The sequence below is a fragment of the Mauremys reevesii genome, linkage group 2 (assembly GCF_016161935.1).
Source record: "Mauremys reevesii isolate NIE-2019 linkage group 2, ASM1616193v1, whole genome shotgun sequence".
NCBI lineage: Eukaryota > Metazoa > Chordata > Testudines > Geoemydidae > Mauremys > Mauremys reevesii.
The window spans coordinates 263,310,123-263,335,422 of NC_052624.1; the positions used below are offsets into that span (position 1 = coordinate 263,310,123).

General features: G+C 46.4%; 1 protein-coding gene and 1 long non-coding RNA gene across 6 annotated transcripts; one reads left to right on the plus strand and one right to left on the minus strand.

The window, feature by feature from the left end:
• Positions 1-81: 81 nt before the first annotated feature.
• Positions 82-15,789, plus strand: CCN3 (cellular communication network factor 3). Of its 3 annotated transcripts, none has more exons than XM_039526662.1 (5): positions 82-100; positions 9,669-9,894; positions 10,513-10,764; positions 13,395-13,603; positions 14,469-15,789. In XM_039526662.1, exons 1-5 carry the CDS (start codon positions 98-100, stop codon positions 14,760-14,762), a joined length of 984 nt encoding a protein of 327 aa, XP_039382596.1. In that variant the 5' UTR covers positions 82-97; the 3' UTR covers positions 14,763-15,789. The 3 variants fall into 3 exon arrangements, with proteins under 3 accessions (XP_039382596.1, XP_039382595.1, XP_039382597.1); XM_039526661.1 differs by lacking the exon at positions 82-100 and adding an exon at positions 9,478-9,593; XM_039526663.1 differs by lacking the exons at positions 82-100; positions 9,669-9,894 and adding an exon at positions 9,998-10,323.
• LOC120398914 lies at positions 12,225-25,300 on the minus strand. Of its 3 annotated transcripts, XR_005594801.1 has the most exons (4): positions 25,021-25,289; positions 24,571-24,666; positions 19,271-19,375; positions 12,225-12,651 (listed from the first exon to the last, which is right to left on the minus strand). It is a non-coding gene; the product is annotated as an uncharacterized LOC120398914 (long non-coding RNA). The 3 variants fall into 3 exon arrangements; XR_005594803.1 differs by lacking the exon at positions 24,571-24,666 and having other exon boundaries at positions 25,200-25,300; XR_005594802.1 differs by lacking the exon at positions 24,571-24,666.

A 25,300-nucleotide genomic window follows, 5' to 3' on the forward strand; every position in this document is an offset into this window, starting at 1 on the left:
TGAGTTGGACTGGAAGTCTATGGCCAACAGAGCCCCAGGAAATCATCCATGCTGATGAGCCCAGAGACCCCAATACCTGACTGCAGCTTCTGGAAGCATGGTCGGAAGTAACCCAGGGAGAGTGCGTGAGTGATATCTCCCACCCAAGTGAGGTCAGTGGGATTCCCCACTAACTCTGTGGCAGACCACTCAGCTGACTGTTAGGGCCCTGGGTGGGCCAGGGCCCCCCTCCCTGGACTGCTGCTCTCCCCTGGTGGTGGCCCCCTGGGTACTGGCCACTAGGCTGCACTGTCCCTTGTCTGTGGGCTGTTATATGGACTCAGGCTGCTAGGCTGTGCTGCCCTGAGTACAAGGGCTGCTGCAAGTGACTCTGGCTGTTAGGCTGTGCTGCCCTGAACACAGAAGCTGTTGTAATTTACTCTGGCCCCTAAGCCACACTGCCCTGTGTCTGTGGGCAGTTATATGGACTCTGGCCGCTAGGCTGCACTACCCTGAATGCAAGGGTCTCTGTAATTGATTAGGCTGCACTTCCCTGACCCTAAGGGCAGCCATATTGTCTCTGGTGTCTGGGCCATGCTGCTTTCAGCCTAAAGACTGTCAGACTGCAACTGTGGTGGTATCACAACCCCATCATGCCCCAAATGAGGACGGGGTGCGCATACCACGCGACAGGGGCCCTGCAAAATAAGTTTGAGATCCCTTGCTTTAGACGCTGCTTTAGCTGAATTCAATAAGGAAAATACATTGGCTTTGTGATGGGATGTCACCCTCGGGGTGCACTCTGTTTGCTATGGGAAACACTGTGCCCCTCTAAGACACGCAGCTGCGGTGGCCCTATTTTCATATGGCTTGGTTGGAGACACAGCCAGCCTCACCAGGCCCTGTTATCAGCCACCATGTGGCACCACTCACCCAAACTGAGCTACCTGAGTGCAAACAGCGGACACCAGTCAATTTCCCAGCTCCTTGGGCATGCATGCCCCCATTGGAGTACAAACCCAAAATTATACCATCTTGCACTGCACAGGGATTTGTACAATGTAAACTCATAAATAGTTCACGATTCCCTCGATGTGGGAAAGATATGCAACAAGCCTGTGTTAACCAAGCTGAGATTTTTCTCCAGATACTTCACTCAAAGGCACACCGGTTTAGCTAGAGCAAAAAAACCCCATTTTTTTTAACTACAAAATGATAGATTTTAAGTTAAGTGATAGCAAACAGCTCAAAGCAGATTACCTAGTAAATAAACAAAACCACAAACTAAGCCTAAAATACTAGAAAGATTGGCTATAAATTAGCAATTTCTCACCCTGGCTGATGCTACAAGCAGTCCACCAGGTTTCCATGCACAGGCTAGAAATCCTTTTAGTCTGGGACCAGCACTTCCCCCAGTTCAGTCTTTGTTTTTTCAGATGTTTCCAGGAGTGTCCTTGTGTGGGGAGTGAGGCCTCTAGACAAGGTAACACCCCACTTTATAAAGCTTTACTATATGGCAGGAGTCCTTTGAATCAAACATAATTCACAGCCCAGTTCGTGGAAAAATACAGGTACCAAAATGGAGGTCAGTGTCATGTGGGCTGATCACATGCCCCTTGTTGAGTCACAACAGCCATTACTCATGGGCTGGCTGAAAGGTTCACCAGAAGGTTAAGCTCTTCCATGTCCCATTGTCTTTGCTGATGGGCCATCAGCACTTTCTAGCTGCTTCGTTGTTGTACCAGAAGTGCTTACTCTGGAAAAACACCCACAGTTAGCCTATTTGAAATATAGATACATAGTAAATATTCATAACTTCATATACAAAAATGATACATGCATACAACTAGAAATCATATTCAGCAAACCATAACTTTCCATAGACACATGAGAAGACACATCTTGTATAATTGATATAATTATGACCTATTGCATTTTGTACAACTATGAAGAATATGAGGTGCAGTGTCACAGGCTTTGTCAAGGTTATTGGCCCAATGATTTACTAAGACCAAGTACATATGAAACCAAATTAATGGTTGTATTAATTACTTTGCTAGACACCGCGTTGATTGGTAAATTTTCAACATCTAGTGTGGTGTCTTTGCTCTTCCAGTAACAGAGGCTGGGTGTTCCCAGCAATAATAACAGGGAATTGGGAGAGGGTTCCGAATTCACAGAGGAGTACTTCTCCTCTGGTATTGTACACAGTCTATGATTCGAATCGTTTTCTTTTGCAGCTATGTAGCAAAACCCTGCTTGAGTGAGAGAATTTCCTGTTACCTAGATGAGCAAAAACTCTGGCATAGTCAATCTTATAATGTGCAATTTTGCTCCCATTGAAGTCAAAGGTGCAACTTCCAATACACCCCTCGTGTGCATGCATGTGTGTGCAGATAGATCTAATGAAGAGTCACCAATAAGTGACAGTGTTTCCAATGGACTCCAGCAGGGATTGGTTTTTGGCCCAACGCTATTCAATATTTTTCAATATGCAATGACCTGGAAGAAAATATAAAATTACCAACAAAGTTTGCAGATGACACAAATGTTGGCGGGGTGGTAAATAACGATGAGAACAGAACACAGCTGTGGTGTGATCTGATTCACTTGGCAAACTAGGCACAATCAAAACATCTTTGTAATGCAACCAAATGTATAGACACAGATACCTATGTGTATACACATGAGAAATCAGTCTGGCTTATAAAAGCTTCATAGTGTGTAAATTATGCATGTCTGAAGCATAAATAGTTGATTGCTGTCATGCTGTTTTGTAAGTATAGCTTGAAGTAGAACTGTCCTTATGCATTACCAAATTAGTAGGCAGAGAGAATAAAGAATAGCAACTGCCTGCACAGCCACAGTTTTGGAATAAAGCTAGCACCAACTTTTTGGCCATAGTCTTCAGTAACATCCTGTACTCATTACTTGCAAGAGGAAGCATCACTATTCCTTCCTTCTTTCCAAACCTTTGTCTAGAAGTTCAATGGTTCTGATGGAGTGGTCTTTCTTTAGTCACTACGGCCTAAATCCTCAAAGGTATTGAGGCACCTAACTCCCAGGGGCGGCTCTAGAAATTGGGCTGCCCCAAGCAGCGCGGAGCGCTGCGCCGCCTTTTCCCGGTCCCGCGGCGGGTCCCCTCTTCCCGCGGCTCCGGTGGAGCTCCCGCCGGCATGCCTGCGGCAGGTCCACCGGAGCCCGGGACGCGCGGACCTGCCGCAGGCATGACTGCGGGAGCTCAACCGGAGCCGCGGGAAGACGGGACCCGCCGCAGTCATGCCTGCGGCAGGTCCGCTCGTCCCGGGCTCCGGTGGACCTGCCGCAGGCATGCCGGCGGGAGCTCCACCGGAGCCAAATGCCGCCCCCCCGGGAAACGGCCGCCCCAAGCGCCTGCTTGGCGCGCTGGTGCCTAGAGCCGCCCCTGCTAACTCCCACTGAAATTAAAGGAGTTAGGCAATTAAGTACCTTTTGAGGACCTGCCCATGTGGATCCCAGTGCAGGATCAGGATTCCTTTCTGCCTCAATTTACAGAATTTAAGATGATCTAGTGGTCTGAGCACTCGACTGAGCACCAGGAGCCCTTGAGTTCTAATCCTCTCTCTGAAATTAACTTCTTCTGTGGTCTTTAGCAACTCACAGACTCTGTTCCTTGGTTTTCCCCCAGATGGAAAAGTCAGACAATTGTTTCCCTTCTAATAGTGTGAGGTTTCATTTATTAATATCACTTAATTACTTTTAAATCCATGAATAGAAGCCAAAGCATTTGAATGAAGCCAAAGGTGTAACAAAGTGACTAGCTAATGTGGAATGGTTGCTGGTAGGAAAAAAATAAAAATACCAATAAAAACTTTCAAAGGAGTATCAAAAAGTTATTGTATGACTTTTATTACTATGATTTGCATTTCCGTAGCATCTATAAATACCAACAAAGACCGTGCCTAGCACAATTTGACCTTGGTATGTACACACAGTTGCCACCTCAAGGTGCTTAAAAAATCTAAATAGACAAAAAGTGGAAAGCTAAACAGTAGCATAGAGGGTAGAAGTGACTCAGGGTCATACAGCAAGTCCGTGTTAGAGCTGGGAATATCACCCAGGCCTCCTGAGTGCTCGGCCATGGCTTTACCCAGCAGACCATGCTGCTTTTCTAATCATAGCTTTTTGCTTGTAATGAAATTAATCTGATTCTTAAGTTTCACAACAAAAGGGCTGACATGCTACGCTAGTCCCAGGCAGGCTCCCTTACTCATCTGTAGTACATTGTTTCTGTGTGTTTTCACTGTTATCTGTCTCCATAATCGAAATAGCCCTCTGGAGAAGTTACTCCAGGTGCTGATAGCTTTATGATTAATTGCAGTGGCACCTTAGTCTTGGTGTACAGTGGCAGGGAAGGGCTTCTGTACATTTTCCCCCCTCCACGCCCTCCGCTGCCTGACTTATCCATTGTTTCTGTGGAAATCTGCCCATTATGTCATGCAACCAGCAAGGAAACTCTGGGTAACTGAGTTCCCAACTCACCTGTGGCAGAAAATTCATCAGCACAGTCTATAATGTACTGTTTTGGTTTTTCATAAATGCAGTAAATATCCACCACAGGCCTGCTGGGCATACTGAATCCTGAGATATGTAAGGAAAACACAGATCAGATGAGAGCCGAGACAAAGTGATGCAGACCAGCCTGCTGCACATGTGTGGTGGGGCATCCACCCCACACTGGCAAGTAAGGGGTTAAAAGGTCTAGGTATGCTGCTGGAGGAAGCAACCAATAGGAGGAAGGGCTGTGAGAAGCAGCCAATCCAGGCCCAGCATGCCCATATAAGAAGTGCCCCTAAATCTGGCCCAGATTGGTACCTTGATGTTAAAAGGTGCTACATCCTTAACCTGGATAAAGGACTGTCACAATCTCAGATGCTGGAAATGTATAGCTCTAAGTCTCAGGCAACCAGGAAAAGAATAAGGTAATTACATAAAGTTCAGGCTATCAAGAGTTTATGTAAACTACATTCAAAATAATAATCACCCATCAAATTAAAGTTTTCAGTTCATGAATTGAAACTCATTTCAATCTACATATGGTAAAGATATTCAAAGTGATTCCTGGTGACCTTAGTAGTATTCTTGTGTTAAGTTTTAATGTTGGGTTTCACTTCTAATTCATTTTCTTTCATTCATAGCATAATTTTCCTTCACTGTTCTAGTGATTTACATAGAGGATACTATTTAAAAAAAAAACTAACCCCCCGGGATACAATTTAACCTTGTAGTAAATTGTCTTGGTATAAAGATGACTCTAGACCTGAGGCTTGGGATCACCCAAGATGTGGTAAATTACAAAATTCTTCATTTACCTGTGCCAGTCTGTAGAAATCCAGGGCCACGCAAGTAGGAGTTAAAAGGGTGGGAGGTCCAAACAGCCAAAGTCCACCTGGTAATCAGGACCAGTTGCCTATCACCCAGAGAGGGAAAAGGGCTGGAATGGCTGGTGGGGAGAGTTCTGGTGCACAGCATAGTGTAAGATGGTCTATCAATGCTGGAACTTTCTTTTAAACTATTTCATATCCTGGGGCAGGGGGGGAACTTTTTATTTTGGGACTGCTGTTATACCTTGAGAATGAAATACTTACGTTTTTTTGATAGGGTTTGTACCTGGGAAAGGCAGGTTTTTGTATACATTGGGGAGCGGCACTGGGCCCAATGGCAGCTAAGGTGTGTTAAAACCTTGTTTGCAGCTTTCTACACTAAACTGTGAGGGCATGTGTCATGTTATTGTCTTTTTTAAAAAAAATAGTTAAAACGTATATTGAGCACCCATAAAAACCGCTAACATCTCAAGTTTTTTAAATAGTTAAACATTTTATTTTACTTTCCCTTATTCTCCTTCCCTGTAGTTTTATAGACTTTTATAGGGGAAACTCCTTTGCTTAACGGTCTTTGGATGGCATTAAATAGCAACATGAAATGTTCTTATTGAGGGGTGAGGGTAGAATTGGCTTTTAATAGCATTGGGTTATTGTGTTGGGTTTTTTTTGGTTTTGGTTTTTTTAAGACTTAGAGGGGGAGAGAGAATGCATCTTCTGTGTTCCTCTCTTATACAGAACCTCTTTTACAACCTAGCTGCTGAGAAAATTACAGGGAAAGCATGGTATCTGATTAGCCACTCTTAAGGTTTGGCGAACTTCTAGCAGTTGGACTAAAAGCATTGTTTATAAATTTGTCTTTCTAGCCACAGGCACACAGCAGTGCTGCAAAAGATGGCTTTGTCTTGGCTAGCTAAGCCAGAAGGCAAGAGAAAGATAGTAAAGAAAAGAAACAAGTTGGGGAAGGGGAAATGACAAATTAGGTAGGTGGTGATTGCAGAAAACTCAAGTTCATACTCAAGCTGTAACTTAGTGTAGCTTGTGGTACCATCTGGTTCCCTATCCTTGCCCAGTCTGGTCAGAACACTCTTCAGGAGTAAGAGAACAAAGGGCCAAAGCTGTGAGGGTAGATTTGTGAGTCCTGGGAGACGAAGGAGAGGCATCCATGATGGTGTGGTTTGCACCCTCTGCAAGCTGGGTCATTCAGCAACCTAGCTGTTACCAAGTAACTTCCAGAAGGATGTGGCAACATGGTCCCGATCAAAACACATCTGGTGACTTCAATTATAGCAACATACTTCTGTGCTGATGCTGAGCACCATTTTGGCTGATTGCTAGAGCAATCTTTTAACCACCTAAATACCCCCTGTTGGTTCTTTAAGCTTAAAGATCTCCAGTTTTCACCAGTGTGTCTTCCATTTTTGTTTCTTTTCAAATGGTGCTGTTTAACAGTCTGAGTTAGACTCTGTTACTTACCTGCTTCAGACAATTGTGGATACAGGCCTTCTGTGCAGCTGAGTCTGCCTGGGGTGGTTACCCTTGGATTCATAGTGCAGCTCTTGATGATTAAAATAAGTTGAGTAGTTACTTCTGATTACACTTGGCCTGAATTTGGCACCCTACATTCTAAAATAATTTCCCATTACAGAGCACAAGAGCTATGTCTATAAATTATTCCCACGGTTTGATGCTCAGGGTTCTGCACACTTCACAGTCATGCACATACAATATGCATAGAGAGGACTGATCTTTTCAAGACATCACAGGGGCTCTTCATTAAGCAATGTGAGGGTGAAGGAGTTTGAGTAGAATTTCCATTAAAAAACAAACTACTGATGTAAATATACCTGCTTGCATATGCTGAATGAACTCTGACTGAAACTGGGAAACTGTATAGCTAGCTGGTGACGGACACTCCCTCTCCCTATAGTGCACATTCAGTGTTGTTTATATCAATGAAGCAATGTAATACTTAGAGCTGGATGAAAAACAGAATTTCACCAAAAAATTGCCAAACTTTCAAAAGTCTCCCCTCGAGGGCCGGTGCAACCACTACACAAACTAGGCGGCTGCCTAGGGCGCCTAAAAGCCCACTCAGGTGAGGAGGTGGAGTGGAGGTGAGTTGGGGTGGGGAGGGAGGGCGCACGGGGAGGGCCGCCTGCAGTAACGTTCACACAGGAGAACCATTCCCCACCCCAGATCACCTCTACTCTGCCTCTTCTGAGCACACAGCCCTTGCTCTAAGTCTCCTCCAATCAGCACCGCAAGCCTGGGAGGGGAGGAGAATTAGAGCAGCGCCAGCGTGCTCAGCGGCGGAGAGCTGGGGCAGGCTCCCTGGGCAGGGTTAGCTGCCGTGGAGGGGGGCTTGTGGGGGGTGGGGGTAGCTGCTGCTGCAGGGGACTCCTGGGGTTGGTGGGCAGGGTTAGCTGAGGGGGGGTTCAAGGTAGAAGTTTTGCCTAGGGCATGAAACTTCCTTGCACCGGCCCTGCTCCCCCCTCTAGTTATTACACCTATTAGAGTAGCACCTTGAGGCCTTGTGCAGGGTCAAAGGCCCATTCTTGGCCAAGAACTAGTATAAAGCTCATCACTTTCTCCCAGGGGCACTTCTTCCCTTCATTAACCCTCATAATTTTTAAGTCCTCTGCAGTTTGCCTGCAAGAAGAAAGAACAGCATGTCACATGCCAGTCATGTTGCTGAATGCACTATGGGAAAGTGCTTAGATACCATGGTGATGGGAGTAGTATATTAGCTGAAACAGAACAGAAAACAGACAGGAGTCCAGATTCCCAACAGAAAATACTGAGCCCAGATAAGCAATAAAGTAACTTTCATTTGACAAATGGATAAACATTAGGCTTCTCACAGATCTCCTGGGGCCTTCCCAGGACTGATCCAAGGAGCACTGCTGTTGCCAACTCTCATGATTTTGTCATGAGTCTTATTATAATTGTTTTGCTTAAAGCCCCAGCTCCTGGAGTCAAGTGGATATGTGATGATTTCAGCCTTCATTCTTAAACGAAAAGTAATTTTCTAGCTCTGGTGGTTGGGGAGAACTTCAAAATGTGACCCCAGTCCATACTCATGACTCAAAGGAGAAGGCAAATAAAAAGAAACATGGAATATATTATTTTTTACATAATCTCATGATTTTAAGGCCAATCATTATTTTTAGTAAGCCTGACTCATGATTTTTTTTGAACATTTGGGGTTGGCAATATGGTGGGTCATATACGCCACCTAATATTAACTCCTGCACTGATGCTCTCCATGCTACTGTAGCAAACAGTACAGGCTCAAGGAAACAATAGTGCTGATCTTCTCAGAGAACCCACCCAGTAACCTCTAGGCTAATCTTAGCAAATTGCTTATTCCTTACTGAGAACTCTAGCAGCACCCAAGTAGAAGATGTGATGTGTGCACACATACACAGTGCAAAGGTGAGGATGGTACTGGAGGGACTTCTATGCTTTGTGCCACCATCTTCCTTCCCCTTCCCGCCCCCCCTCCATCTGCTTCATGCCTCAGCTCTGCACTTGCCAGCCTGATTAGCATTTTTTATTTTGTTTTGTTTCCTGAAACTGGTGGCTGGGAAATTATTCCCTTAAACAACAGACCGACTTCTGAGAGAGCTGAGTCCTGGCCGGAGGGGGGGAGGCAGGTACTCACTAAATCCCGGGTCCGTCTAGCAGGCACCTACTTCCAGGTTTTCAGTTACAGAGCTGGATTACTGTATGTGGGCATTTGGCCGCTCTAGAGCGTTAACCCCTAGACAGGCGCCAGAGTGCAGACTCAGTGTCCAGGGAGGAGCACAAGTCCCTCTCCCTGCCCTCTTTGCAACTTCGCTCTCTCATATACACACGTTCTCCCTCCGTCCCTCCCTCTTGATGCACCTCCGTCACATCCCCACCCGCCCAGCCCAGGCCGCCCATTCCCAGAGCCCTGGCAGCAGCTCCCACCGCTGTCCCCGCTCACGCCGCGCCACCGGCTGGGACAGCTGAGTCCGCTGTGCGGGGTAGAGGGGACCAGACCCGGCCCCTGCGCCGGGGATTGGTTCCCTCGCCGCGCCCCGCCCCCGCGCTAGCCAATGGGAGGAGGGGGTTCCAGAGGCGCTCTATATAACCGGCTCCAGAGGGCTGCGCGCAGGGAGGCAAACGGAGCCGGGTGGGACTGGCAGCGGGATGGGGGCGATGCGTGGCTGTGAGCGGAGGCAGAGCCTGCCCAGCCTGGGGCTGCTGCTGCTGCTACTGTGCAAGGCAAGGGCCGGGCCGGGGCTGCGGGGAGGGGGCCGCAGGGTGCCCGCTGACCTGGTCTGTGTGTCTGCCCCGCAGGTGAGTGGCCAGCCGCCGCCGTGCCCCCCGCAGTGCGGCGGCCGCCCGTGCCCGCCAGAGCCGCCCCGCTGCGCCCCGGGAGTGCCCGCCGTGCTGGACGCCTGCGCCTGCTGCCTGGTGTGCGCCCGGCAGCGCGGGGAGAGCTGCTCCGAGCGGCAGCCCTGCGACCAGGGCAGCGGCCTCCACTGCGACCGCAGCGCCGGGGCCGGGCCGGGCATCTGCGTGGGTAAGTGCGGCTGCGGAGCCGGAGACCGGGTCTTGGGCCAGCTGCAACGGGGCGCGTCTGAGCGCGTCGCAGCCAGAGCTGCTGCTCCCGGTGCCGGTACCTCCTGGGGGCAGAGCCAGGCACGCTTCCCTGTTCCCCACACACAGATCGGGGGGCCCCTAGAGATGGGCGTGGCTGCCCCTAACCTGGAGTGTGTCACAGGGGGAGAATTTAGCCATGGGGATGCTCAGGCACCAAGGAAATCTGCTGGCTTCCTCCTCAGCTAGCGAAATGTCTCTCTTCTCCACCCCCATGTAGCTTTCTGCGATTTACATTCCTGTTTGCTAACCATATGAGCTACCATGGCACTGCCTACTTTAGAGCACCGCTTGGACACCTCTTCCTGGCATCACCTAGGGATTTCACCACCAAAGCACTGGGGTATAGCAGGTGTGGCAGACAAAATGAGCTCCTCTAAAGTGTAAATGAGGAGAAATCTTTCACCTCAGAACGGCAGTGTCTGTGTTCTGCTATAATAGAGAACATTGTTATTCTTTTAATGAAGTGGAGCAAATAGTGCCGCCTGGGTGTAGTCTTAGTTTTACATGTAACTCATGCACTTTTCCCTCTTTATACCAGTGCTTGAAGGAGACAGCTGTGTGTTTGATGGGGTTATTTATCAGAGTGGGGAGACGTTCCAGCCCAGCTGTAAATACCAGTGTTCCTGCAGAGATGGACAGATTGGCTGTGTGCCCCGCTGTAACCTTGACCTGCTGCTCCCTGGTCCTGATTGCCCATTCCCAAGGAAAACTGAAGTCCCAGGAGAGTGCTGTGAGAAGTGGACTTGTGACCCTAAAGAGGAAGTGACTTTGGGCAGTTTTGCGATGGCTGGTGAGCTATTCAGACTAGCTATTGCAGTCAAATTAACCCTGTAATGATTGTGTATTGGAAATGCCTACTTGGTTATCAAACCTAGAACTCTGCTTCCAGTTCTTCTATAAGAAATGCATATAGAACATACAGAAAATAGGAATAAAAGTAGAATGGCAAAAGGCACTTAAAACACCCTCAAAGGAAACCAATGCATAGCCATTTTTAACTGTAATTAGCCTCTTAAAACCAAGGCCTGATCCTGCAGACACTACCTACCAGGAACAGCAGTGCCCAGTCACTAGTCCCATAAGCACTACACCTGGTAGTGTGTGCAGAGATGGGGCCGGCCTGAGAAATGATTTTATTATGGTAGTGCCTAAGGACCAACCAAGAAGGGACCCTCACTGTGCGAAGAGTAGCAAATGGTCCCTGCCCTGACAAGCTTGCTATCTAAATAGACATGGCAGAAACAGGGTGGGGGAAAGAGTAGAACACAAGCATAGTGAACAATGGGATGGTGGCAAACGTCATGTGACTTCTGATTCTTTTGGGGTGAGCGGTTAGCTAGGAAGTGATATCCTGAAAGGAAGGGGGATGAGGAGTAGCTGTGGAGTGAAGCTAAGGTGTAGAGACTGGGAGGAAAAGGGTTGGTGCAAAGAACCTATCAGTACAGGGCAGAGAGAGTCTGGTCAAAACCCTCAAAAGCTCTCCAAGGACCAAAGGTCTCTGCTTGGACTGTATCCACTCCTACTTGTAGGAGACTTTGGATGGCTTTCTCTCTGCAGTCTTCTCCCAAGGCCATATGGGGGTGAGGGACAGAGACAGGGAGGGGGAACCAACCACCTGAGTCCTACTGCTCCTAGATCTACACTCTTGCTGGTTTATTTATGAGACTAAGTAACATCAGATACTACAGAAGTCACCTTACCTATACTATATGTTCTTCCTTAAACTTCTGTCCATTGCAAGTGGTAACAATGGTGGAAGATGTGGTATAGACATGGTAGTTAAAATGGCACCAGCTTCCAACAGCTGTATATGTTCGAGCTCCCATAGCTACAGCTGTTAACAGCAGCAGGCAACATTAGGGGAAACTACTAGTGTAGATAGTCAGTCAGTCAATGGGTCTGAAAGAACCGTCCCACTCCAAACGTTCTCATTCCTCTTGTTGTCACTTGGTCTGGCAGGAAAACTGGGGAAGTCTTCAGCTCAGGTCTCAGGGAACTTGAGGAGCATTTTTAGAACAATCAAGTACCAGTTAGATTTTTTTTTTTAAGCAGCAGCCATGTAACTTCCCCTCCACCCTTTCTGAAATTATGAATGTTCTTCCTTTTTAAAACTGTAGTTAAACTTACCAGTTCTTTGTAAGGTAAACCTGCAAATCTAGAGGTAAAAGGTAGGTGTTGGGGCTACTGCACACTGCTTTTCAGTAGGGCCTTGATCCAGTCACTTAACACTGCTGAACATCAGCTCACGTATTTGAAAAAGGAAACCATATTTACTGGTTCTTGCCTGGCAAGAATGTTGAGCTCTAGTTACAGTTTAGAACATGCTCTGAAATATCTGATGAAAGGTACCGCATGATGCAAGTACAAAATATTGCCACCTTCATCCTACAATTCCTCATAAGGTTTGCTTTTTGTTGATGACAGGTAGATGCATGGACATTGTCAATATTGGTCCTGGCCTTCCCCTCTCCCTGCCCCCTTTTGCAACTAGAGATATCCCTTAGAAAGTCTCCAGTTTTTTGGAGCCTTACTTTGCAAGAGGATAGTGGAATAGCTTCTAGCAATAGTTGTCACAATGATGTAGCCAGTAGGTTTCCACTGGGAATCAAGCCAAGCACTCTTGACTGGCTCAGGAAATGGGTGTTCCAAGGTCATTTGGGCTCACTCTGGTTCTCTCCTATGGTAAAAGAATGTTAGCCTTCACCAAGTAGCCATAAAGCTGGTAATATTTGTTTTACAGCTTAACACATGCTGTACACGTTTTAGTACAGTGTCATAACAATGATCAGTCTTTGTAAGTACTTTGACTGACATCACTTTTTTAATAATTGACAAGATTGCTTTATTCCCATAGCCATAACATCATCTAACTTACTTCCACTGCAGTTTACTACAGTTCAATAAAACATAAGGCTTGTCTTGAAATTATTTCATACCTAAATTTTTGACTAATCTGACAAAGAACAAAAGATAAACTTTTTGTAAAACACAGTCATTCACACATGACTTGCAAATCAGCAGTAAAATCCTCATCACAACTAGCAGTGATGGGGAAGTTGTCACACTGGGCATGGAGACTGAATGATTCTCCCCTCTGGATTAGGGTTGGGATGCGTGGGAAGGGATAGTGTACATAAATTTCTGCACTAAGGAGTACCCATTTTGTTGATCAACAGAGGACTTCAGTCTCCAGGGCTGTCAAGTGAGCACCTTTCAAACACCTAAATAACAAATCTCTAGTACTTAAAAGCACTCCAGTAATCCGCTTTAAATTTGCTAAGTCCTATTTCAAAGTCATAAATTTAGAGAATCTATTTTTGTCTCTGTTTGCTATTAACGAACTAGGTGGAGTTCAAATGGACTCTTACAGGAATCCAATATTTTTATTGTAATGGAGTATTTGGGTTTTTTTATTTATAGCATATAGAAAAGAATCAACTCTTGGAATTGATGCCTCTGACTCACGTTCCAACTGTATTGAGCAGACAACAGAATGGAGTTCATGTTCCAAAAGCTGTGGAATGGGCTTTTCCACCCGCATTACAAACAGGAATCCTCAGTGTGAGATGGTGAAGCAGACACGACTCTGCATGGTGCGACCTTGTGAGAGCGAACAGCTGATTGATAAGGTATGAACCCAAGCACTTGCTAGAGTGAGTTCTTTGTTGCCCTAATTCCTCCTCCTTTTCAAATACAAAATATAATGCTGGCATTTCAAGTGCATTAAACAGACTCACGAACAAGCAAACTTTGCTTGTTCCAACACATTACAGAAGTTTTATTTGTAGGGAGGTGCTGTCAGTTAACTATGTTCTGGCATCTCTGTTTCATAGGATTTATTATAATTAGTAACCGTTTTAGTTTCTAAACTTCCTGGTGCAACTTTACTGACTTCAGAGGTGTCAAAGGTTTAATTTGGGCAAGGGTTTTGGATTTTTCTTGGTACACTTAATTTTCAACAGTGGACCTGACCACAGAATAAGTAGAGGTGGCTTACCAGAGACTTGTGCAATACATGAATTAAGGGGCCTGGGTCAAATCTCACATGTGTGAGAATAGTAATTCTGGCGGGGGGGCGCAGAAAAATGGGCACCCCTGCTCTGCCTGCCCAGCACTCCATGGGGACAAGCCCCATGCCCTGACCCCACTCCCTGGCAGGAGTGCCAGGCAAGCTGAGCAGGGAAAGCTCCCATGCCCCGACCCTGCTCCACAGCAGGAGCGAGTGAGGGGGATTACAGGCAGAAAAGGTGGGGATGGGGCCCCATTTGCTCTGGCCCAGGCCCTCACAAAACCCTAGTCTGCCTCTGCTAGTAATGTCTATTGAAGTAACTGGAGTCTGACTGCTGTAGTGCCAGTGAAAAGATGCGAAACAGGCTCAAGGTTTCCAAACCCCACAGTAAACTTGCACGTTTCTAACTTTCTTTTGTTTTTCAGTCAGTTAGTATGCTAAACTGCCTGTATGACACATTTAATGCCACTTCATGTTTTTCTTAGAAAGGGAAAAAGTGTGTCCGAACAAAGAAGTCATTGAAAGCTGTTCACTTTGAGTACAAGAACTGCACTAGTATTCAGACCTATAAACCCCGCTATTGTGGGCTCTGCACTGATGGACGATGCTGCACGCCACACAACACCAAGACAATCAAGGTTGAGTTCCAGTGTCCCCAGAGCAAAGTCTTCAAAAAGCCAATGATGCTGATCACTACCTGTGTCTGTCATAACAACTGTCCCCAGGACAATGTTTTCTTCCAACTGTTAGAGCCAATGTTCAGTGAAGTAAAAATATGAAATGCTTAAACCAGGTTACTTTTTTAAAAACTTAGACTGTTTTGAACAGTTTATATGAAACTTAACCCATGATCAGATGAATGTAATATATCCAGTCTCTTTCTAAACTCATATAATTTCTTCCTGTAGTCAGATAACTCACATTTTTCCTCCCCTAAAGTATAGGGTATTTCACTAACTTGGAGACAGTTCAATTTCCTGGAATATAGTTTCATCTTTAATGTAAAGATGAGTAAGCAAATGACCAATTTCTCTCCTCCTTGGGAAATTATGCCATTGACCTCAGTGGCAACAGGATCAGTGCCCTTTATCATGCATTTATTTAAAAAAATCCTCTTCCTGCTACTTTATGTAAAAACTTCCATGTTCTTGTCCTCTCAATTTGCATAATGTACTAGCTCTGTTTCTACAGAACAGTTCATTACAATAAGAACAAATTGAGTACTGTAAAACCCTATTGAAAATAACATTGTATTTTTGAGGCCATGTGCAGGTAAAAAGTGGCATATCTGACTTGTTTTTTTTACTGAGAATCAAGTGCCACATATGCCTCTTCTCTAGCATTTTTGGGGCCACAAGACACAAGGCAGATGAGAGAAACTTCACTAATCTCCAGAGACTTAATGGCTTCACAAGGAGCCCAGTCCAAATCCTATTGAAGTTGACCATCTAATAATACCTAGTTCTTACAGCACTCTTCAAAGGAAGGTCAGTATTCTTATCCCTATTTTACAGATAGGGAAACTGAGGCACGGGGCAGTGAAGTGACTTGCCCAAGGTCATCTGGTGCTCAAGCCAGAAATATGACCATGTCTGAATCACTGTCCAGTTCTCTAGCCATTAGACAACCCTGCCTCCCAAGTGTTATTACAATGTTAGTCTGCAACAGTAAAAGGTTTGTAAATTACTTTAAAGTATTGTTACTCTTTCTATAAAATGGAACACAATACATGTGTATATAGAAACTGTATATATTGTAATGTTTCTGTAAATGTCTAAGCATTGAGTAAATAAAACTGAGCTGAAACTTTAAGAAAAAGTTATTTTTGTTACTACCAAACTTCCAAAAAAGGAAAAGGCGAAAAGATGCAGTTAAAATCAGATCCTATTCTTGTGAGGTTCTTGGTACACCTCTAAATCCTAAATCTCTACTGACTAACAGTGAGGTGATACAAATTCTCCATCTCTTCTAGGAACTTGTAAGGGGATAGGTTTAGAATGTACACACCTGACACTCACCTTTTGAGCAGCTAACTGACATTGGGAAAGGCTTGTGCAGCAAGGAAGTGATGGGATTAGATATACTGTCATAAGGGTTTTGGTGGCTTTTCTTAATCTGTGACTATTGTCTAACAAGTTAATTTCCAGCATTTACTGTGGCACACAGTTGTAAGATGCTACAATTTTCTCCTATAATTAGGAAATAACTCTTCTACTGTGGAAGTGTTGCCTTGTAATAGCAACCACTGTATAAATAGACTGCAATGGTAATTACCTATTAAAGAACCATGCTGTGGTAACACCTATGAAACCAAAACATCGACCAGGACCCCACAGTGTGGGGTACTGTACAAACACTGTCCCCCAAGGAACTTACAGTAGGGAGACTGTATTAATATGGATTTGCATTATTTTGTATACATTGTGTTGAATTTGGTCTTAGGTCATGCAAGCTTTACAATGTGGAGGATATAAACTCCATATCAAAGCACTGTACCATGTTCAGCCATTCAATTGGCTAAACAGCACCATCATTATGGGACTACTTCCATGAGAAAAGCTAACCAGGTGTGTAGATGCCTTACTCTTATAAAGATCTATCATAAATTTGAAACTTTCTCATCCAGGTCACCTTGAAAAGGCCCCAGTCTTCATTTTTCTGAAGCCAGGGGGAATTTGGTTGCTTACTCATGGCCTGCATGACTGAATGTACTAGTGACAACCTACTGATGAAAACATTAATGATCACAAAGAAGCTTATTGAAACCTTTCACTATAGCTCTTACAATTTTACAAGATATAATTTCATTCATTGCTAAAGCAGGAAATGCTCTCATGTAAATATAATAAAGTGCTATGTGTAGAATCAGCTCAATAAATCTGCATTTTGTGGCTTCAGTCTTAATGACTGAGAATGTAGCTCCCTAAAGTAGGAAGCTTGGGCTAAATTCTAGTCTATGTTCTAGCCACTCTACACTGCTCATGTGGCAGGAAGATTCTGTAACACACAGAATCCCACGTCTGAATTCCCACAGCAGAGTTTGTGTAGGAAATGCTATGAGTCCTCCCTCTAAGCCCCCAGTATAAAGGTGTGCCAAGATGGGGAGAGGTCAAAGCAGTTTGTGCTCCAGCTACTCAGTTGTGTGTGTTTAGGCCTGTTTATTAAGACCCTAGTAGACTTTTAGCACTATGTAAGTTAACAAATTTCTTAAAACTTCCTGCAAATTATTACTTTCATCTCTTAATTTGCAGCAGACAAGCCAAGTATTAGGTAGCAAAGTGGTGCAGTTGCCCAGGTGTGTTTTAACACTTTAATTCTAAAGTTAACTCATGTAAAATTGATTTTAAATATTAAGAAGGAAGGTACTGTACACCTGGGGTCAGGCTTGGGTTAGGAGTGATTACAAGTGTTTGGTTACAAGGTTCATAAGATATATAATAGTATATAACCAGCATAGACCCAGATTGGGGTGCAGAAGTTTTTAAAATGTCAGTGGATAAGTCATCTTGGGTACATCACCCATAGAATGTATTTAGAGTCCAAGTCAGTATTGCCCCCGCTGCTCCCCTTGGAAGGTGTTCCAGAACTTCAGTCCTCTGATGGTTAGAAACATTCATCTAATTTCAAGGCTAAACTTATCGATGGACTTTAGCCTGCCTGAATGCCTGAGTGAGAGGAGGAGTTCGCCTTGGTCTGTGGGGTTGATCAAGGCTTAGAACACTGGTTAGGCAGGAAGACAGTCTAGAGCAACAGAGGCATGCCTGTGATGAGGTGGCTACCAGCTGAGTCCAGACAGACTGAAATTTAGGTTTTGTATATATTTCTGTTGGACTTTGCTAAGAACTCTGTGGCCCCAAACAGAGCAGGATGCAGCAAAATAGTCTGGCTGGAAGGCCAAGGACACTCCTACAGCCTGAGTAGGCCAAAAGAAGGTGAGGGAAACTGAGGCAAAATGTGCTGCAACACCACATCCAGTCAGGAGGGAGCATGTTGAGGGCAGCAACTTTGCTACAACATTTTTGATATGTGCACCAATCTCTGTACAAGCTGCTGCTCTGAAGGACTAAGTCATTGCCTCTGTGCCTACGAAGCTCTCCGCAAGTTACTAAAGAGAGAATCCTCTCGGTGGGAAAACAAAGATATTTTTCCCCTTCTGCTAAGAGCAAACATTTTGAGTGAAATTTTGGGGTTGACTTCAATGGGATCAGGATTTCATCCTGTGTGCTTTTTCAGATGTTGCATTACATGACAACTGCAGGGATAATAGAACCATTTCCACTCTTCCTTCCCAGTCTAGGCTTTGTAGTAAAGCAAGCTTTACTATCTGGGTATTATTATTTATATAGTGCTGCAGCTGTGCATGGCAATGTACATCCCGTAACAAATCTAAAGCTAATGGAGCAGACTTGTACCCTTCTTCTCTGCTAGGAAGATCCAGAATATAGTTAGTCCTACTTTTAGTTAATTTTTCTCTAAATGGTCATGAAGAATTGTTATGCATTGAAGCCTCATGCATTAGCTCAAGTCTCACTGAGCCATTTCCCTGGTCTACACTGGGAGTGTGTGGGGCGAATCGATCTAAGTTACGCAACTTCAGCTACATGAATAACGTAACTGAAGTTGACATACTTAGATCGACTTACTGTGGTGTCTTCACCACGGTGAGTCGACTGCTGCCAGTCTCCCATCAACTCCGCCTGCGCCTCTCGCAGCGCTAGAGTACAGGAGTCGACGGGAGAGGGCTTGGGGGTTGATTTATCATGTCTAGACTAGATGCAATAAATCGATCCCGCTGGATCGATCGCTGCCTGCTGATCCGGTGGGTAGTGTAGACATACCTATTATGACTATTCCTACCATTTATATTCAAATATCTAGTGTAGTCATCAATGTCTAAGTTACAATATTTGCTTTGAGATTTAACACAGGGCTGAAAATTAGTGCAAAATTTTGCTCTGAGAGCCACATTATTAATCTCTTAGCTCCAATATTCTGTACTCCAGTAATGTCAACAGCTGGTCTATGGATGTAGAATATCTGAACTGATATCAGTCAAGACACCTGCCACACAGATATGAGATCAACATTTTCCTCACAATGTATAATATAAACCTCATATTGGCCCATAATATTCAAGGTTTCAGATAAGGTGTTCTTAAAGTTAAGCAATCAACACTTGAACCCCTGTCTTTAAAGGTGCCCCCAAGAATACTGGGTCAACAATCTTTAAGTACTCTTCCCTGCTGTCAGTGGAGGGCCTGGTATATTTAAAAAAAAATCCACTCACCTGCCAATTGATGGTATCTAGATCTCTCCCTCTGGGGAAAGGACACATCAGACACTTTCTCAGTTCACAATGGATGCATGGACTCCTCACTCCACCACTGCAATACTGAAAGGCACATTTTAAAAATAATTTCATGAAACTTGAAACAAAACTGAACTGGGCAGAAAATGTGATGCTTATTAATTTGGTAGTGCATAAGGACAGTTCTACTTCAAGCTATACTTACAAAACAGCATGACAACAACCTGATTTCTCATGAGTATATGAATATATACATAGTTATCTGTGTCTATACATTTGGTTGCATTAAAAGATATGTTTTGAGTGTGCCTAGTTTGCCAAGCGAATCAGATCACACCGCATCTGTGATCTGTTCTCATCGTTATTTACCACCTCGCCAACCTTTGTGTCATCTGCAAACTTGGTTGGTAATTATTTTATACTTTTTTCTAGGTCATTGCATATTGAAAAACATTGAATAGCATTGTGCCAAGAACCAATCCCTGCAGGAGTTCATTGGAAACTCCCTCACTCATTGGTGACTCTGCATTAGATCTGTCTGCACACAAACACACGCACGCGAACACAAACACAAATGAGGATCTATTGGAAGTTTCACCTTTGACTTCAACAGGAGCAAGATTGGGCACTAGAAGGTTGAATATCAATTTGGCTTCATATGAACTTTGTCTTAATAAATCATTGGGCCAATAACCTCGACAAGGCCAATGTATTTTTCCTTGTTGAATTCAACTAAAGCAGTGTCTAAGGCAGGGGTTCTCTTTTTTTGCTGCCCCCCTTCCCCTAGGAATTTCGCCGCCCCAAACACGGCGGCACGCAGTCTGGCACGCCTGCAGGAGGTCCACCGGAGCCGCCTGCCGCCCTCCCGCCGACAGGCAGAGCGCCCCCCCGCAGCATGCTGCCCCAAGCATGCGCTTGGCGCGCTGGGGTCTGCAGCCGGCACTGCCCCCTCCCCCAAGAAAAAGTGATTGCAAATTACTGTACATACTTTAAGGGGCATTAAATGAAACGTAATCATTATCCTTGCAGTCAAAGGCTCTGAAGCCTCTCAAAAAGTGTAAAGCAACAGCCTTCAGGAATAAATAGGTGGACATTTAAGAAACATGTTTTCTGGGGGAAAAATAGAAAACAGGATACAGTTTAGGGAGCTGGAAGCCTTTTTCAGTGATTGTGGCAAGAATCATAACATTGACCAATTTGTGGTAATAATCACAATGTTGTCCATGGATTGTGGCTTTATACACAACTATATACAAACAAGTATCTGGAAATGTAACGTTAGGAGTGCTGATGTTTTGATAGGGGTACCATAGTCTGGGTTTTCCTGAACATGACCTCTTTTTTAGTCCTCTGATCTCCATCTGGGCAGATATTTGAAATATGAAAAGATATCCTGAGAATCTATGACCACTTCCATGGACGATGTGGGAAACAGTCCACCAAGAATTACTGGTTGTGTTGTACCTCAGTATTGTAGGGGAATCCCCTAGTGCAGTGTTTCTCAAACTGGGGGTCCCAACCCAAAATGGGATGACAAGGCTAGTACAGGAGGGTCACCATGCATCTGGGTTTTCCTGGGCCAACTTCTTTAGTCCTCCAATCTCCATCTTGGATTATTTTGGAAATATGAAAAAATGTCCATGATTTTTCCTTGCCTTCAGAACTGGGTGGCTATAGAGTAGCAGCTGCTCTCTGCTGCCCAGTTCAAAAGGCAGTGCCACCACCAGCTGTGATGCAGAAGTAAGGGTGGTAATACCATACCATGCCACCCTTCCCTTTGCGCTGCTGCTGGAGGTGGCACTGCCATCTATGGGGGCACCCAGCTAGCAGCCACTTGCTCTGCAGCCACCCAGCTCCGAAGCACCCTGACTTTCACAATAAACCAAAAAATCAAGCTAATCCCATTTCATAATAAGGCCAAAATGAGCCAACCCCTAAGAACCCCAACACTCTGTCACTAGATTCCGCCCGGCGTGCAGTCTGGGACTGTGGTGGGCCCACTGTGCACCCCTGATTCTCTCCCCGCCTTGCCCCTGCTTGCTGGGAGCTGATCAAAAAATAAAGAAGCAACAAGCTACAAGCCAAAAACTAGCCAACAAGCAACTCACAAGCCAACTAAGCCAAAAACAAGCCCACTTTCTGTGTGTTTTTTTTTTTTTTTTGCAAGTGTGGCATGTCTGCTCAGAAGGCAGCACCACCGCCAACAGTGGCGCAGAAGGAAAGCAATACCACACCATGCCACCCGACCTTCTGCCCTGCTGCTGGTGGTGTCATTGGCATCCAAGCTGGACACCTGACCAGTGACTGCTGCTCTCCCGCTGCCCAGCTTTGAAGGCAAGGGAAAGTCATAGACATTTCTTCATATTTCCAAAATCTACCCAGAGGGAGATCAGAGGACCAAAAAAGAGGTCACGTCCAGGAATACCTGGACATATGGTGACTCTGCTTGCGACCCCCCCCTACACTACCTTGTGACACCATTTTGGGTTGGGATCCTCAATTTAAGAAGACTGCAGTAGGGGATGATTCCCCAATAACCCTGAGGGCCAACATGGCCAATAGTTTCTGGCACACTGTTTTCCACAACTTCTGCCAAAGGGGGTCATAGATTCTCAAGGACCTTTTTCCTCAGGTTGGTATCCGCCTGATGGTAGGCTGGGTGGGTTTGTTCTAAGAACACCAAGGGGAAGTCTTCGATTAGCCATTGTATTGCTGTTTCTGTTCAGGCCGGAATAATGGTTTAAGGGCACTTTTTGGCTGAGTCCAAGTTCTGGTGGAAAAGGACCTCTTGGTCCTTCCAAGCCTTCCGTAGGTCCACATGGTACACCTGTGTCTCTTTTCTCTTCCCTGGATGGCAGATTTCATAATCAATTGCCCTTGCCCTTTTTACAACCTTGAATGATCCTTGCCAATTGGCCAGCAGTTTTGACTTCAAGGTTGGCAGCAACAACAAACCCTAGGATCAGGCTTAAATTTTCACATCCTGGCCCCATTATTCTAGGCCCATTCCTGGTTCTACTGAGATTTCAGCAGGTTCTCCCTCAAGAAAGCCTGAGGCGTCCTTATCCTCAAACAGAACACATATTGTACCATGTTGGTTGTTCCTGGGTCTGGCTCCTCCCATGCCTGGTGGAGGAGAGCTAGGATCCTGTAGGGCTGGCTCCCATATAGTAGCTCAAAAGGGGATAATAGGAGGCATGGGATCAACCAGGCTCAGTGTTGGGGATCTGAGGCCTTGGTCCTCTGGCCGGTTCACCAATTAGGTTCTGGATTAATAGAGTCCAACAAAATGTATACAATCCAACATCCCCACAAAAGAAAGGGTCTTCAACCCACCTCTGGTTGCCTGTAAGTCGCACATGGTTTATAATGTCTCTAACCTCTCCTGCTCTCCAAGGGAGGGAAAAGGGGCCCATATCCCATCCATGAAATGGGTGGTCATTACTGGAGCCTGGGCCCTCCCTCTCCACTGGGCATATGGTCAAATGCGTCACCCATGATCCTCCAAAAGTTAGATCAAAGGGTTCTGTAGTCTTAGGGAAAGGCTAGCCCCTCCTCTCAGGCCTGGGGTAGCTGCTACTAGCAGAATCTCTCCTGCAGCCCAGACGCCTGCCGCACCCTTATTCAGGATCTTCTGAGGTAAGTCTCTTATTCTCTGTTGCCTCTCCCCTTTCTGAGCTGTCTGGCTCTGTGAGGTGGGGCGTCCTGCCCTAGCCAAATGGGGTGGGTGGTGTGGCTCCAGCTCACTCAGCTCAGCGGGGCTGTCAGTCCACTCCTGGTGTCCAGTAATCTGGACATCCTCTATGTTCTCAGGTCCATCAGGATATCGGTAAGGGGAACCCAGGCCTGCCCCTCCATCAGGCTACAGCTCAGGATCCTCAAACTAGACAAGGAGTCAGGGTTTGCTGAGTCTGACAGTGCCCTGAGCTCCTTCCTCAGGCCTCTGTAGGTTCTTCGGTCTGTTGGCATGGTTCACCCCTTTCTGGGCGGCTCTCGAGCACTCTGCTGACAGGAGTTCCTTTGTCCTGCCTCCTCAGTCCTCTTTAGCTGCCCTCCAGCTCCTACATGTAGGAGTAGCCAGGGGCTCTCTGCACACTGCCCCCACCCCAAGCCCTGCCATCCGCAGCTTCCATTGACCGGGAATCATGGCCAATGGGAGCTGCAGGTGCGGTGCCTCTGGATGGGGCAGTGCGCAGAGATGCATGGCCGGCGCCATGCCTCCGTGTAGAAGCCAGAGTGGGGACATGCTGCACTAAGCCTGCACCCCTGAGCCCTCTCCCTGTGCCCCAATCCCCTGCCTCAGCCCTGGTCCCCCTCCCACCCTCCAAACCCCTCAGTCCCAGCCTGAAGCACCCTCCTGCACCCCAAGTGCCTCATCCCCAGCCCCACCCAAGAGCCTGCACCCCCAGCCGAAGCCCTCACACACACCCCGCACCTCAACTCCCTGCCTCAGCCCAGAGTCCCCTCCCACCCTCTGAACCCCTCAGTCCCAGCCGGAGCCTTCGTGCACATACCCCCCACATCCCTGCCCCAGTCCGGAGCCCCCTCCCACATCCTGAACTCCTCATTTTTGGCCCCACCCCAGAGCCCACACCCCCAGCCGGAACCCTCACCCCTTCCTGCACCTGAACCCCCAATTTCATGAGCATTCATGGCCTGCCATACAATTTTTACACTCAGATGTGGCCGTCAGGGCAAAAAGTTTGCCCACCCCTGGTGTATGGTGTGGCGCCACTGTGTTATGTTCCGCCCCAAGTCCTCCCAGTTTGTTGGGTTGCTGCCTCCCTTTTTAAGGTGTACTTTCAGCATGTCTTTGAAGTGCTTCTGCTGCCCTCCATGAGCCCTTCTTCCCTGACTTAACAGAGAGAAAAGCACTTGCTTCGGGAGGCGAATGTCAGGCATACGTACACAGTGGCCAGCCCAGCAGCCCTGTTCGCCCCCTCACGCCACATCCTCTCTCCTCCCCCCCACACCCCAGAGCCTACTGCACACCACGAAACAGCTGATTGTGGGAGGCAGGAGGCACAGGGAGAGAGGAAGAAGCGCTGATCAGAGGGGCTCAACGGTGGGCGGGAGGCACTGGGAGGAAGCGGGGGAGCTGATGGGGGGTTGCTCAGCACCCAGCACTTTTTCCTCATGGTTGCTCCAGCCCTGGAGCACCCACTGAGTCAGTGCCTATGGGCTCGGAGGATAGATTGGAAAATGCATCTTCCAGTCTCTCCTTTCTAGTCCTCCCCAGCGCTTAGGTAAAATTGTCCCCTGCCTCTCCTTGTGCTCACCTCCAATATGTATTGGAGCCTGTCTGTGTCTGCGGACTCTGCCAGAGGGTTTCCCAGCATGGCATCCAGGAGTTCTGCCAAGAGCTTGTGCAGAGCCTGCCAAGGAAGGGAGAGCCATGGGTCAGAGTTAGGGAAGCTGGGGAAATTTCTCCTCCCTGTCAATAGCCTCCTGCCTGGCCAATCAGCATTGAGACTCTGAGAGGTGGGAGTCTGAGGGGTCTCACCAGATGTCCCAAAGGATGGCCCAGGTCACCACCGGAGGGGATCACTCTCAGAGCACTATTCCAGACCCACCTTTTTTGTGAGGGTGTCCTGCAATGAGAGAACCCCTCCCCTTCTCCCCCCAACACAGGTAAGGGAGGTGGAGGGAGGGAAGCAAGTAAAAGGGTGAAAAAAGAAGCAGAGAAGAAGAGAAAGGAGGGAGGAAAAGTGAAACCTAAAATGACAAACCTCAATGTCCTCAGTGATTCTATGGGAGAAAGTCCTAGGTAGGAAATGTGGATGCTCGTTTTCTAGCAAAATCAGTAGTAGGAAAGGAGAAAACTCCGAAGAGGTTCATCCTCATGCTCACGTACGTGAATATTAATTCTCTCTCAGCCTCAGGGAGAGACTTTGAGGAGGAGACGTACTGCAGCAAAACCACAGGGGTCTCTGAGTTTACCCCCTGCCCTGCACCTCTGTCCTGCCTGGCTGATGTCAGGGTCTCTCTTTTAGGTCAACACTTCCTCTC